This window comes from Sciurus vulgaris (genome assembly GCF_902686455.1).
Source record: "Sciurus vulgaris genome assembly, chromosome: 6".
NCBI classification, from domain to species: Eukaryota; Metazoa; Chordata; class Mammalia; order Rodentia; family Sciuridae; genus Sciurus; species Sciurus vulgaris.
Window position 1 is genome coordinate 57,666,163 of NC_136466.1, and position 16,684 is coordinate 57,682,846.

The window sequence follows — 16,684 nt, forward strand, 5'->3', positions numbered from 1 at the left end:
TTAATTCTAGGATCGCTCCATAACTGAAGGACTACAAACTGGCACATGGTGTTAGACGTTTGCATATAATGAGTATCTGTCTTTATTAACTAGCAGCAGAATAGTTATTTTTATTTATAATCTTAAAAATGCAATAAATGTCTCCACCCAAAATTAAATTAGAAGAAGCTTAGCTAAATTAGTATAGTAGACAAATAAGCTGTTTTCATATCTGTTGTGTCATAATTTCCCAAATTCATATCTGTGGAATACAGATTTAAGAGTGGGAAGAATTGGTTAAACTCATAATCTGACATTTCTCAGAATCTCTACTATGTCAATATATGTTGTGAATTTCCTAGAAGGGAGTGCAGTTTGCAGTATCTCCCATAGTGTTTGACCTCAGAATACTGTTTTCATGTAAACTACTATTATATTCTGGAACATTTCATAGAATGCCAAAAAATACCCTAGTTATGACAGAAAAAATACTCATAACTATTAGAAGGTGTGTACCATCTAAGACTCCTTCAGATACTGTATCAAATTCCCATTTTTAGAACTCAGAATAAGAATCACACATTGGAATGAGATTCTTTTACACTTGATGAGAGGGTGGAAAATGTATCTGGTTATATGAAATGGTGTAAAAAGAGGGTTCAGGGTCTGACAGGCCTTGGTTTGAGTCCTGACATGAGCACTAAACATCAGTGTTGCCTATGGCAAGACTTCATCAGCTTCAGTTTCCTTAGCCATGCAAAAATGGTAATGATTTTTATCTTGCCTGGTTTTATGAGGTTGGTAATTATAAATGTTAGCATGTGGTTTAGTAGTAATTATGAGAATTTCATTATTTTAATTTGGAACTGTAATTTTCTTTTGGTCTTTGTAGAATCTGGAGGTGAGTTAGATATTGTAGTGACCTCAAATAAAGAAGTAAAAGTGGCTGCTGTCCGAGATGCCTTCCAGGAAGTCTTTGGCTTAGCTGTGGTTGTAGGTGAAGCTGGGCAGTCTAATATTGCCCCACAACCAGTGGGCTATGCAGCTGGATTAAAAGTGAGTAATAACACCTTTTTCAGGATATGGAACCTGGCAGTTAATTTTTCATCATTGTGATAATGATTCTGTGATTTATATGGGGCTAACTGTATTTTTATATTCTGAAATAATGATTAGCTTCAGTTAGAAAACTTAGGTATTATGAAGGTATAGTGGAGTTTTAATTTAAGAAATCTCAGATAGGTTTTAATTATTGGAGGAGGAAGGAAATATACTCAGCACAAAGAGAATCCTAAAAGAAATCTTTTAAACTCAATATTAACATTCAAATCAGCACCTAGAATTATAGTATCTCTTGAATCTCATAAATTTGTTATTATCAGTGTTAATAATCCTAAAAATGTTAAAGTTCCAGGAATTCTGCCCTTTCTTTTATACGTTTTTTTTCCCCTTTGCTCTGTGTTGTACTGTTACAGATGAAACAGTGGCATACAAACATCTCTCCCAACTTAAAAAACAAATAAGCCAAAGGAAACCCCAGCAAATTCTTTGACCTCATTCCCCTATACCTCGCCACTTTAATTTGCTTCCTTTGAGAGTTGCCAACACTTTTCTCTAATTCCTCTCTTGCATTCTCTTAAACCTGCCCCAGTCGGGTGTTTGCCTGCACTACTCCCCTGAGAATCCGCTCACCATCACCGGGGTTCTCCATCTTGTTTGACTTACCAGTGACTTTGAGACAGTTTTTTCATTTGTCTTAGTGTTTTTTCCTGGATACCACACTTCGGCTTCCTAATTCACTGTTTCCTGGCTGCTTCTGTGCCTCTCCTCAGCCTCTTCTTGGTCCCCTTCTCTGTCTGCTCCCTTCATGATCTCATGCCTTCCTTGGCCTTAAACCTATTGGCGTACCAACAGTTCTGTTTCTGTCTCCGCTGAGACCTAAACTTCTGATTTATATCAAAGTTGCCCTTTTGATAACTTTCTTGAATATCTCAAATTTAATGTCTACAATTTAACTTTTTATGTCCTCTAGCCTTGCTTCCCAACTCCTGTCTCATTTGATGGCATTTCTGTCATTCTGTTTTCTCAGGCAAGAAACCTTGAAATCATTCCTAACTTCTCTTATTTCTCATTTATAATTCATTAAGAAATCTTGTTTCTAAGACAGACAGTTCTTGGTTTTTTGCTCCGGTTATGTCTTAGAAGGTTGCCTCAGACACTGAATTAGGGAATACTGAACCATTGTTTGCAAGGCCTGTCAGTACATGTTTTATGTCTTCTGTTTAAATACATCTTTATATATATATTTTTTGCTTCATTATATTGAAATGTTACTGCCAACAATATTATAACTCATGCTTGAATGAAGTTTATTTAGTACACACGTTTTCTCCATGAGTTACATCACAACCTCCTTGTGCTAAGGAACACTACGCAGCATATCAGCACTACACTTGGGGACCATTTGAAACAGAGAAATCAACAACAAGCACAGAAATGCCAAACCAGGGCACTGATATAAAAAATACACGTTTCCAGTATATAAACTGAAACAAGAACGCATAGTATCTATCCCTCGATCATGTAGCTGAAAGTGTGCATATCAGGAAATGTGCATATCAGGCAATTCAAATTTCTTATACTTCTATGTATGTTTGATTTTGAGATTACAAATAAATTTTAATGATAGCAAAATTCACCAATGAAAGATTCACAAATAATGAGAATAAATACATTCTGGCATGACATGCTGGCATAAGGAGTATGTAGTAGTGTACATTACTGAGAGCATCCTGAAAGCCACTTTACCTTATTCACTCTTTTCTTGACTGAATAAGGTAACTGGCATAGCATATTTCATCAGACAAAAACTCTCAAGTTTTGATTATAATTAGCTACTAAATATTGCTTATAATTAACCCACATTAATACTAGATTATTTTAAATTCTACTGGATAGTGCTTTATGAATTTGAGATACTTTTTCAGTTATGTTTAGTGCTTTATTTAAATAGAATATGAAGCCCTTTTACACCCCCCCACCACCACCCAAAGCCACTTTTCAATTTGGGGCTGTCAGGCAACAGTTATACTATATCTAATATAGTAGATTATATATAATACAAATCAAATTATTTTCATAATGATCTGTTTTTACAGAAGAATGCTGTGAAGAATATGTGCACTTTAAAATGTTTCTACTTTCCAAGGGATTTCCCTTGAACTTGACTTTCAGTACACATTTTCAGTAAGACTTTCTATGGTGGTAGAAGTTCAGTCTTTATGAAATAGAGCAAAGCTAACTATTGACTGTAGGGTTTATATTCAGTCTAATCTAGAAAAAAAAGTGTGTTAAGTTATATATGTGCACAAAATAATTGTACATTACCAGTTATGCACAGGTAAATATTAACATTATAAAGGGTGATATTTACTTTAAAGACACAAGTCACATACCTAGACTGAGTTTGTACTTTGAAAAATTTCAGGAGTGCTTTTGCAAGTTGGAAGGTGTTAATTAATCTGAGGAGGAAAACTTTTCAGATTTACTTTTAGAGGATAACCTGGAGAAAAATCATAAAAAGAAACACATTATTGAACAAAGAAAATGGTGCATACATTTCTTTGAACTTAGAGACTAAAGCAAGGGCTTTGTGTATTGTGAAGCATTATATAAATATGGAGGTCAGTTCTGATATTACTGCATAGGTGTGATGGCAAGAGAATTTATTAATTTAATTCTGTAGTAGGGGTTTTTTGAATTTGGGAAGTTAGAGCTTGACGTTGTTATATTAAGCAGTGAGAATGTATGCCTTTGGGTTTCATGGCAGAGGTGGTAAAGATTATGGCGGTTAAAGCAGGAATGGATGCTGAGATTTCTGGCACTCAGAAAGATAACTGGGTACTAAAGTACGAGTTTGTCACTGGGAAAAAGAAAGGGAGCAAATATGCAGCATATTGGGCTGGGGATATAACTCAATTGGTAGAGTGCTTGCCTTGCAAACACAAGGCCCTGGGTTCAATCCCCAGCACCACCCAAAAAAAAAAATCATACACACACACACACACACACACAGCATATTTAAAAAGATGAGATCAGATGTATTAATGATGACAACAAGGGGACAGTTTAGAAAATTTTAGCAGTACAAAAGAAATAAATTTAGAAAATTGACTTGATCATGTGAAAAGCCTGCTTTTTCATTATGGTTTTTAACGGGTCTTAAATGTTTTGTTTCATTAGATTTTATTACACAGAAGATGTTTTTAAAAGATACTGAACTTGAAAGGCTGATGGGGAGTTTTCCCTCAAGAAAAACCTAATTTAATGGATATTATTGGTAGTTTAGTTTATTTTGTGATTTTATTCATATTTGACAGATGTACTTCTGCTCTTGGTTTTCACCTTTAAAATTTAGATATATGGATTTTTTTTCACAATCTTCTAAATAAAACTCAAAACTAAAATTCTTATAAATTTGTCAGGTGTGTGTGTGTATGTGTGTGTTAGAAACAGTAAAGGGAGTTAATGAGAATAAAAATAATGTACAATCTTAAAATACAAAAATTTTAACCAGTTTTTTTTTTTTTTTTTTCACCCTATCAGATTTTATTTGGAGTGAGTGGTTTTTCTGAACTAAACTTAATTTGCCCTTTAAACATATGAAATAATTTAAGAAAATAAATCAGTTCAGCCAAAATTAAAGTTAGGAAGCTTCTGAAACTTCTATGCCAGATATTAGTTTTATCAAAAAGCAAACCATAGCTGTGATTATTGTTTTATAGCTTATTTTCAAAAATAAAGATGTAGATAAGATCTACAAGCCTTTTGAAGATGTGTAAAAGCTTAGTTACTTACCTGAACCAGGTTGCTTAGTATAATAAGTTCTCAGAGTACAATGTAAGTTCTAGGGCACCTCTGTCTCATAGCTCACAGTTTCATGATTATTTCATTGTGAGCTCTAACTTACCTAATTCTTATCCCCTATAAAATATAAAATTTCATTCTCAAAGCATTTTTGTAAAGACTGATGTTAAGGTGTCTTGTAACTCCAATGAAAGATGCCACATTTAATTAATGTATTAGAGGAAGAAAGAGACCAGATATGGCTCCATTTTCATTTTCTCTTCTTAGTTCCACAAACAAAAAAGAATTAAACTTGTCTGCATAGTTCATTATCTTATAGCTTGCAGGTACCAATTAATTTGATGAATATTTTGTGAATCATATTAAGTATAAAGCCCTGCACTTTGGAATAGTAAAAAGTGGAGAGACAGATTGCATTTCCTGGAAGCATGGCATCTGGGTTTAGTGATGAAACTGGAAAATCCCACTAATCTATTAGTTTTTAACTGGATTAATGTGTATTTGAGTTTGTTTTTAATAAAAAATATAGCCATAACTCCCTCCTGAGAGGAATGAATCAGGCAAATTTATAATGTCTACCATAAAGAAATAGGTTCATTTTACCAATTTTTTTTCATAGTCAGTAGCTGCCTCCTTATTTCATTAGATTCACATTAGATTTAATGGTGCTGTATTTACACTGTTTATATACTGAACTTTTGCCACCTAGGCCTTAGGAAGCCTTTATTTTCTTCCTTTTGTTTAGTTTTTTATGTAGCAAGTTCTTACTGAATGCCTGTTAGCTTGCTAGAGCTTGCTAGAGCAAGCTAAAATAGGTGGTCTTGATTTTATTGTAGTTTAAATCATTTCCTCTTTCCAAGGTAGTGTCTTAAATTGTTGTACCTGTTCTCATAGAGTGGTCATGTTCTCTTCATTTGAAAAAAATTCTTTTGTCTCTAGAAGTATTCTATCCTTCTTAATTTTCATTTGAATGAGAATTGACCATTTTTTCTTATTTTCTTTGTTTAGCTTTTCTTTCCTTAAAATTGATATATTATCCATGGCTAATTTTGTTCAGGATTGGAAAGATTTTGAACATATTGCCTTATGATCATTTTCATCACTTCATTCATGATCCCTATTTGAAATGATTTAGATAAAAGTAGTAAACATGAACTGTTCCTCACTAATCCAACTTCTAATTTTCTTATAGCAAGATATATAATTAGTGCATGATTTTGAGTTATCTGTACAGTGTTCCCAACCACTCAGTTTTGCTTCATTGATGGTAATTATTTCACAAATAATCTTTGGTTTAATGTATATATCAGGTTTTTATTTTAAATAATGTCATTTTGATGCATTTATAGCTAAAGGAAATTAGTAAAAAAGAAGAAGCATTTACTATTCATGTGATTGCCTACATAAAAAATCAAGAGAATTGACTAAGACAATGCTAGGACTGATAAAGTTTTGCCAGATGAACATTTAAAAATACAATTTTATTATATTAGTAATCAGTTAGAAAATATAGTTTGAAGTAATTAATTTAATAGTGGTAGCCAGCATAATAATGCACAAGGAAATAATTTGGAATGTACACCCCAAACTCAATATTGAGGGAATGTGATTGGACTCTTTCATTTTTCACTCTATATTTACTTATGTTTTGTTTTAACATTTATAGTGAGCATATGTGTGTTTGTGTGTAAATGCTTACAATATTATGTGTGTAATCATAAATTAGTATATTTAAAAAAATGATTTCCAACCCATGCTGTTGATTTTTAGGGTGCTCAGGAACGCATAGACAGCTTGCGACGATCTGGAGTGATCCATGAAAAGCAGACTGCTGTGTCTGTAGAAAACTTCATTGCAGAATTGCTGCCTGACAAGTAAGAGGCTTATTTGTCATAGAAGCAAAATATAGTTGGGTCTGAGAGTGCACACAGAATGCCTAGCAAAAAATATCTCCTGTTGTAGAATCAGAGGGAAAAGTGTGTTCTGATACTGGCGCCATCCCTTACCCAGCTGTGTCCTGTGTAGCTTAGCTGACACTTCTCTTCTTGCTTCTCTTATTGTCATTACAAATGGAGATAGTGATGCCTGCTTTCTAAGATTGTGCTGATGATCGCTTAATAGCACTAAATATATGATAGGTGTATTGGTTGTAAATGACCTTGGGTAGGAAATAGTCCTTTACACAATGAATTCAGAGTAATGGAAAACACAAGCAAGACCACTTGATGGTAGTCACTGAATTTGAGTTTCTGCTGAGTACTCTGAGGTATTTAGTTTAGAAAAACCTCCAAACAGCATAATTGGCCATTGTTTTTGAGGGCTTTGTACTTTTAATAAATAGTTTTTTTTCCAATGGAAATATCTTTGTGGATATGCTGTTACTTTTTGTTATAATAACTTCTCTTTGTTAAAATCTACCTTTTTTAATTGCATTGTGATTTTTAGAATTTTTAAATTTTTTTTTGTTAATTTGGTATAGAGCAACAATGGATGTAGCACTTTCTGGCTATAATATGCAAAAAAAACCAACCAAACAAAAAAAAAACTCCTGATTTTGAGGGCATATTAGATAGGCCAGTTGAGAGAAGATTCATGTACAGATGAACTGCTTTATGTGATTATATAAAAATTATCTGATTTTTTTTTACTGATATGTTATATGAAGTGTCAGTGGAAGTAACTCAGTGTAGAGGTAGTGTTACCTGAAATTCATGAAAGGTTAGGACTAGGACTGGAATTCGACGAGGAGGTAAAATTTGCATAAGTGGAAAAAGTAGGTAGGACATTGTGAGTGGAGGAAATGTTTGAAAGTGATTAAAAGGTATTCTGGGATTATCGAAGGTTTCTCAAATAGGAAATCAGGAAATAGGGACAGTTTGTGAAGAGCTTTGCATCCTAGGTTGAAAAGTTTGAACTTTCTTTGTGAGCACAATGGTGATTACTTTATTTCCCCCCCCCCCCCGGTAACTTTTACTATTTATTTCATGGTTACCTCAGAGATTACAGTGTGCCTTTTTGCTGTACTACGTTTTAATAAAATTTATGATACTACCAGAATCACTTTTAATGCTCTTCATCTCTTTTTTACCTTTTGCAGTATTTGTCAAGTATCTTAATTCTGCATATGTTTTAAACTCCTAAGACATCACTAGTATTGTTCTCTTCATTTATTATGATTCTGAATTGCTTCTGTACATTTTTGCTCTTCTGCCTGTAATCTTCCCTCTGCCTAAAGAACTTCCTTTGATACTACTTTATAATATAGGATTACTCACTGTGAATTCTCTTAGCCTTTAATTACCCAAAATTGCTTTAATTCATCTTTATTCTTGTTGAATGTAGAAGTCTAGTTTGCTAATTCTTTCGGCACTTTAGAAATGTCATTTCTATTAAGAAGTCAGCCATCCATCATATTATTTCTGTAAGGATAATATGTTCTTTTCTCTGACTGCTTTTAGGACTTTGTCGTATTATTTTTTGTAATTTTTCTGTGGTATGCCTAGGTATGTTTGTCTTGTTTGCTGACCTGCTTTTATAATTCTTTTTATAGGCAGGGAGGGTTGACTGAGCTTGTTGATTCTGTGGATCGATGTCTTTAATCAGTTTGGGATAGTCCATCTCTAAGAATTGCTGCTGGCCCATTTTCTTACTCTCTTGTCTAGGACTTGAATTCCAACTTGTTCACCTTTTGACAGTGTTGCGAACTTTCCACATTGTCAATTTTTTCCTCCAACCTCTGTTTCACTCTTTTCTTATTAATTTCTTCCTTCTCTAGTCCACTGACCCTGCCTTCTGTGTCCAGCCTGTTGGGAAGCTCATATGTTGAATTAGTTTTTAAAAACTAGATTTCTTTGTTGAGTATCTTCATCTCTTTTGAATATCTTTCCTCTTTCTGCTTGGACATATGAATCACTTAAACTCCTTGTTTGCGAGTTCTAATATCTGAGTCTACTTTAGTCTCCTTTTCCTTTTGCTCTGTCCCTAAATACAATGCCGTCCCTGATGGCTACTAATCTTCAAACCCAGATGTTTATAAAACATTCCAGAGTCTTCAGGTGATATTGAGAAGTTCATACCTTCCTCTGATAAGCAGAGCTATGTGAAGAAGGGGCAGTGTATGCTTTAGTCACAAGCTTTGAACAGGGTCAGCTTAAGGCTTCAGGTTACCTGGGGAAAGTTTTTTTCTCATGTTTTATCCTTGTTTCTATAGCTCTTTGGTGCCTCTCAGTATATGATGTAACTCATCTAGCTTTTCATTGGGAGCACTGACCTGTTGTAAACTCCTCCATCATACCTTAATGTGGTATTTCTTCCCTTAAATATCTTTTAAGCAAAAGAGTAGAATACTATAAAGACCAAGAATACTAAATACTAAATAATATCAGGAAGTCTGCTGATGGGTGCTAGTACGGATTTAAGGAGGAAAGAGGACAGAGGGGTTATGACAGTAGAGTATAGAGTTCAGAGAGAGGGAGAAGACAACAGAGACAAAGCTGTAATCCCAATACTTGATATTCTATTGTGGCTGCTTCTGTCTACAGAGCTCCTGTGGGAAATAAATGCACAGAAGATAAATTCAGGAAAATGTGTGCTTAGAACTGAGGCTGGAAAAAGACAAATTCAGGGAGAGCAAGGCACCTAAGGAAGAAATTCCGTGTGTTTGGACCCTCAAAAGGAATAGAGCTTGTTTAGGAGGGGGGAGAGAAACTGAAGGTTTCCTTAGGAAGCAGCACTAGGGATAGAAGTGGAGGAGTTATTGGTAGGGATGATGGCGATTGCAGTTTCATGCTGACTGATTTGAAGAGAATTGGGAAGCCAGTCTCTAGGTTGAAATTTTCAATAGCATGATAGTATTTTAAAGAATAAGGGGACCTTAAAGTTCTGATGTGTATTCACTTTATGCTTCAGTGACTATGCTTTTCATGCCTAACAGTTTAGTCAGTACAGTGTTCATGAAAGACATTATGGTACACAAATTATGCAGAATGATGCAAAATAAAATTTTAACTAAGCTTGGTGTGTGACTATTTCACAAATAAATTTTCTTGACTGAGAAAAATTGTCAAAATATGAAATATTGATTAGTATACCAAATAAAATAAGTCACTATTATTTAGTTACTGGGGATTGAACCCAGGGTTGCTTAACCACTGAATGATATTCCCAGTCCTTTTTTATCTTTTATTTTGAGATAGGGTTTTGCTAAGTTGTTTAGGGCCTTGCTAAATTGCCGAAGTTGGCTTTGAACTTGCAATCTTCCTGCCTCAGCCTCCAGAGCCTCTGGGATTATAGATGAACACCACTGTGCCTGGCCCTTTTTAGTGTTTATTTTGAAACAGGGTCTAAGTTTCCCAGACTGGCCTGGAACTTGCCATCCTCCTGCCTCAGCCTCCCAAGTTGCTGCTATTATAGGAGTGGTCTACCATGCTAAGCTACATGGGTTGACCTTTTATGGGATTGTATTTTAGGATAAATTAGATAACTTATAAATTTCATTTATGGATAATAGAGCATTATAAAATATTTGTAATAGTGTTCTCAATTTGGAATAGTTTTAGGATCTGAATACTATAAGCATTACAGATTGCCATTTTAATATTCAGCTTAGTTGCTTATGTTATTCCATATTTTATTTGTTTTTTCCTGAATATGTAAATATGTCTCCTGATCCATTTTACATTTCACTGCACTTAATTAGATGTGCATATTTTTTAAGAATAGAGATTATTTTCCTGTTCCTATGCTTTTGTGGCTTAACTTCTTGATTTCAGGGTATCTAGTTGTTTCATAATTCAATTAGCTGAGATTCTGGTGTTGCTGTAATTATCTTAAGTAACTTGAAACTCTGGCTTTTTTTTATCACTATCTTTAAATGGAAGAAAATGTGCTTGATTTCTTAAGGGTGTTTTCAAAGTCTGACTCAATGAGAATAACTCAGAAAATGTGATCATTCATGAGGAGATTATTTGTTATTTTCTCTGGATGAGCTTTTTAAAAAAATTGCTAATAACTTTGCTAATCGACTGAATATTAATGAGAATTGTTAATATAAACTTTCCCGTATTGTAGCTAGTAATATTTTTTAAAGTATCACTCATGAGAAGCTGTTCTCCTGTTCGAATGAGTGTTAAGTTCATTTGTTGCATGTTTGAGCACCTCTGTTTCCATTGTTCCCCTCCATTTTAGCAAGGGGACCTTTAAACTTTTCCTTTGTTGTTATTCTTCATTCTTTTTCTCCTCTTGCAATTAAGCCAGCCAGAGAAATTTTTTATCTGTTGTTTTTATGGATTGTCTTCTTACAGATTAATTTTTCTTTTAATTAGTTTGTTTTTCCTTGTTTGTTTTTTCACTGTAACTCATTCAGCAGGTAATCAGTATGACACTCATGTTCTGTTACAGATGGTTTGACATTGGTTGTTTGGTGGTTGAAGACCCTGTCCATGGCATTCACCTAGAAACTTTCACACAAGCCACACCGGTGCCTTTGGAATTTGTACAACAGGTTGGTTTTCTTGGCTTTTTCATTATGCTCCAGAGAAACTTGCAATGTTGTTTTCAAAATGAAAATTGAGGCTCGATTTTTTTGTTAAAAATGTTTTAATTTTGTTTCAGTTTTATTTCTCTTTTAGCCTTTTTCTTTATTTTTCAGATCCCTGGTCTTTCCATGTTTTACTACCTCCCTGTTTTTGCTTTCCACCTGTTTTTGAAAGGTATACATTCAGTGGCCAATTGTCATTTTCTTCAATTTTTTTTTTATTATGTTCCCTACCTTGAGATCAGAAGGTATACTTTTCTGCTTATATCCACATTTCATTTACTTTCCCCTTTATTTCACATCTTTACTTTCACTGTTATCTCCATTTCCTTTTTCTTTGATCTGATCTTCCTTTTTAGTTGTTTATCTTTAGTAACAAATCAGCATTAAAAACTTTAGGTGATGAGCACATCTTTAAGGCTTTTGACTGAAGAATTAATTTAACCGTGTTACCTGTCTATGTAGTTTCTGGAAGATTGTAAGCATAAGTAATGATTCCTCTATATTTTTGTATAAATTTTCTCTAATTCTCTAATGGACAAAATGGAACATGTATATATATTGAAATCTCTGTACTGTTAAATGGTATTTAGACTTTTTTCTGTCTTACAATTATTTGGAACTTGTAGGCATTTGAGAATCTGAAACTATTGGCATTTGAAACCATTGGGTTTTCTCCCAAGAAAATGCATGTGTACAGTTACATATTAATTTGGCATATGAGTTCATCAAATTTCTGAAAGCAACCACTGGCCTTTTATAGTTTTATGGTTTAGAAAGGGGAGTAAGAATTTATGCTTGGATTTTTGAAATTTTGCTGAAACTTATTTATATCAGTTTCTTTTCAGAGGGTCAAGAAAATGTTTTTATAGATGTTAACTAAATTCACTCCAGTATGAAGGTGATTAAAAGATTGTAAATGAATACTAGATTAATGGTGTACTATTAAATTTTAAAAATCAGATAAAATGATAGATTTGTCTAGGAAAATATAAATTCTGCTTGTTGAATCATACAAAGTTGCTGTCATTCATAGTCAAGAACAGTCAAATATTGTCAGTTCCGTATGATTTAACCTGATTACCTCAGTGCAGCAGTACAGTGAAACAATTCCATCTAACCAAAAAACCTCTGATTTCTAATGGTGTTATAAGTGAGTTCTATAGAATATTATCAGTGATTTTCATGCTGATAGAGTATCTCTTAACACCATAGAAAATTTTAGTTCTATATCACTTAAGAACTGTTAGAAGAACATGTATCCTGACCATAAAGAATTTATCCTAAGAATCAAAGAACCGTTTACCAATAGCAAATTAGATAGTTCAACACATGAACAGAATAAAGAAGAAGGATTTCAGTAGAGTTAAAGCTATTTGCTAGAAATACCAACCATACTATTAAATAACCTTAGTTAATTAAGTTTAGAAGAATAGAAGTGTACCTGAAAATCAAAGTAAACCTCAGGTCTAATGATAAAACATTAGAAATCTGATAATTACAAGAATGCTCCTGTCACAGCCATTGTTAACATTGCTATAGATTGAGGTCAGCACACAGTGGCCCACAGCCAAATCTAGCCTGCTCCCTGTTTTTGTGAGTGAGTTTTATTGGAACACACCCTGCTTGTCTGTGTACATATTGTTTATAGCTGCATTTGTACTGCAACAGCAGAATTGAGTAGTTGCGGTAAAGACGTTTTGGCTCCAAAACCTAAGGTATTTACTGTTGGGCTCTTTACAGAAAAAGTTTGCTGACCCTTGTGTTAGATGTCTGACCATTTTTAAAAGACCATTTTTGTTTCACTTTTAGGACTATAGATTGGAAAGAAATAGACATGATACTCAAAGAACAAAGTGGATCTACATATCCTAGTATCTAAAGATACCTATGACATATTACTAAGTAAAAGTCAAAACCAACACAGCTAGTATGATCCTACCTATTAACAGGTACATATATACCCTTTAAAGTATATATAAATGAATAGAGGGAAAACACCTGGAAAGATGAACAACAGGCTGTTAATATAGTTATTCTATTGTCTTTTTTAATTTTTTGCCATGTCGTTTTAACATTTAGAAGATACAAATGTGTGTGCGTTGAAATGCCTTCCTTTTATTTCTGGCTCTTCAGCTCTTTACATTCCTTTTTATCTATCTTTTAATGTTTTGTGTTTGTGCTACTGAATTATTGGAATTTTTAACTTAAGGGAATAGAAATTAGCCTTTAAAGGAATTACAGTTACCATCAATACATACAGTAGTGAAAATATGGAAAAAATTTTATGTAAGTTATGCTTGTTAAACTTAAGTGTGAATATTATTCCTCCTCCCACATTACAAACTAGCTATTCTGGATTTTTGCTAATATTCTCAAATACATTGTTTCTCAGAGGTGTGATCCTTGGCCTAACATCTTAAGTATTACCTGCGAACTTGATAAAAATGCTGCTTCTCAGGCCCTACCCAGAGTTACTAAATTAGGATCTGCATTTTAACAACAACTTTAAGGAGTTTCTTTAATCTAGCAGTTTGCGAGGCACAGTTTTATGGTGTCTCTAGAGACTTTAATCATTTTTCTGCCATTTCTCTTTCATATAGTCAAATACTGATAATGCAATATATTTGAACAAGAAAACTGGAGCCATGGGTTTCCAGATGCTGTGCTGTTTCTATCAAATTTACTTGAAAGCTGTTTTATATGATCTTGTTTTGTTTCTCCTGGATCCAGCTATGGAGTTTCCAATTCAGATGTCTTAGTTATGATGTAAGAAACTAGTTTTTTTGTGGGAGAGAAGCCCCTCAGTGATCATAATACCTGGCACATTTGGGCATCACTTTACAGTAGCTCCGTTCTATGTTTGGAGGTCCTGCTTTGACCACACGTAATGAAAAACCACACCATTCATGACTTGGAAGTGGAAGCAGATATAGCTAGGTTGGGTCAAGTATGAATGATGTAATAATGATTGTTGCTGCCCTGGACTGGACATTATTTGATATGTTAATCATGTTTCTTAGGATGCTTTCTGTAGACTAATCAGTTTTGAATGGGTTTTGAAACCTTAATATTGCAGTTTCCTTTTTTTCTAGTTGGAATTTTATGACTATAAAACAATAACTTTAGCAAAGGTATTAATCTGTAGTGACACTGAATAAAGAACTAGGATTTAAGTCCTCTGACTCTGAACTCTGTTAGTACATGCAGCTCTTAGATTTAAGATTTAGACATATGCAGGGCCCTAGGTGCAACTCCCTGCAACACACACACACACACACACACACACACACACACACACAAGATTATATTTGAGCAACAACCAGAAAAAGAATAATGGGGTTATTTTTAAACAAAGTAGATATGTGGTAATATTATTTTGATTCTTTCACAGCCTTGGAACTTCATACCATAGGCTGCATTGCATGTCTCAGGATTTGTCATAATCTTTATTAAAAGTAACCTGAGATGTTACTTTGAGATGTCACTTATGTCTAATCCCAACAATGTTGTAATGCGTTATAAGTAATATGGATTTTGTTTCTCTATAGGCCCAAAGCCTAACTCCCCAGGACTACAATCTGAGGTGGTCAGGCCTTTTGGTGACAGTGGGAGAAGTCCTGGAAAAGAGTTTACTGAATGTCAGCCGGACTGATTGGCATGTGACTTTTACTGGCATGTCTCGTCGGCAGATGATCTACAGTGCTGCCAAAGCCATTGCAGGCATGTATAAACAGCGTCTGCCACCTAGGACCATGTGAGGGAAGACCTGAATAGGATACTGAGACTCTTCTCCACTTTTAGCTTGATGTCGAAGAGATTATACCTTCTTAAATTGAATCGCTTCAATCAATTTAACAGTTTTGTAATTTTCCTGTAGACTGTAATTTTTTTTCTCAAGAGGCATGTTATCATTCCAATAGAAGAAAATAAATAGATCCTTTTTATAATCATGTAATTTCACATAGAGTTCTCAGAAAAATATACAAATATATTTATAGCACAGTTTAATATACCAAATTTATATCGTGGAAATTCATGTGCAGAGATGTTTAATTTAAAGATGTGAACTTGATTGTTTTGTTTTTAAGGAAGACATAGTTAATTAAGGAACATATCTGTTGAATGTTCTTTAAAAACATTGTTGTTTTTGTTTTTTGTATGTGCACATGACCTCAGGCCGGTGGAGAGCAGTGTGCTCAACAGTTTACCTTAGGACACCTACTTGTAGGGAGATGTCACACATTTTTATGCGTTTTGTACAAAAATGGGCCAAATATAGAATTGATCATTTCTATCTGATCATCATGTACAATCTGGAAAGCTATTCTTGTTTCTTTTTTTTTTTTTTTTTAATAATTTTTGGCATTTTATAGATTTATACTATGAACATTGGGTAATGCATTTTATTTTTTCATTGCTATATGACAACTAAAGGGCAAATAATTTGAGTATATTTTAGATCAGAGTATTCATGTTATTTTTGTACAATCCTGTTCAGTACTTCCAAGAATAGATTCTGACAATGGCCATTGTTTGTGCTTCCATTCATTCTCCAAACTTTTACAAAAGACATTTTTCAGAGGTGATTACATTGTTGTTTATGAGATGGTATGCCTCAAATTTTAATTAAGGTTGCTGCTTCTTTCGTTTGCCTTAAGCACAACATTTCTAACTGTGCCATTCTGCCTTTATTTTTTATGGATGTTTTCAAATAAACTATTTTATATTCAATCTTGTTTATTTAGTTCATTATGTTTGTATTTAGTGAAAGCTTTTTCCTCCCTCAAGTAATATGCTTTACTATTTGGGATTTATATAAAGCAAAATTAAGTAAATGTTTTTTTCTTATACAGTTGAACTCTATGCAACTGCAAATAACTTTGAAAATAGTTTCATCTATAATGTAATTTTATTTACTCTTCTATACAATTATTTTGTTGTAAAAGAATTAGCACAACCTGGCAGTTTTATAAAGGGTGATGAAGCTTATATCCTACACTGTCTTCATATGTAAGGTTTGATTTGTATTGATGTTATTCCAAGTAATTATTCCTTTTCTGTCCTTTTTTACTTGAGAATGAGAAGAATTAATTGTTCATTTTGAAATGATGATATATGTTAATTTCTGAGCACTGTACAGTGGAATTCTGACTTTTATATCATTCAGAATAATGAGAAAAAAAAAAAAAGGAGACATAACCAGTTGCTGTGATGCACTTTTGTTCGGGATAATAGGGCCAGAATACTTTTTTTCCTCCTTTGTGAGTGAAAAAAGAAGCCTTTCTTACTATTTTCTTGTCT

General features: G+C 33.6%; 1 protein-coding gene across 1 annotated transcript in view; it reads left to right on the forward strand.

The window, feature by feature from the left end:
• Positions 1-16,114, forward strand: part of PRRC1 (proline rich coiled-coil 1) — a 29,841-nt gene extending 13,727 nt beyond the window's left edge. The window contains exons 6-9 of the mRNA XM_079146077.1: positions 872-1,035; positions 6,616-6,719; positions 11,245-11,347; positions 14,932-16,114. Of these exons, the coding sequence (XP_079002203.1) occupies positions 872-1,035; positions 6,616-6,719; positions 11,245-11,347; positions 14,932-15,141 (581 nt within the window). The 3' untranslated portion in view covers positions 15,142-16,114. The remainder of the gene's footprint in view (positions 1-871; positions 1,036-6,615; positions 6,720-11,244; positions 11,348-14,931) is intronic.
• Positions 16,115-16,684: the final 570 nt, after the last annotated feature.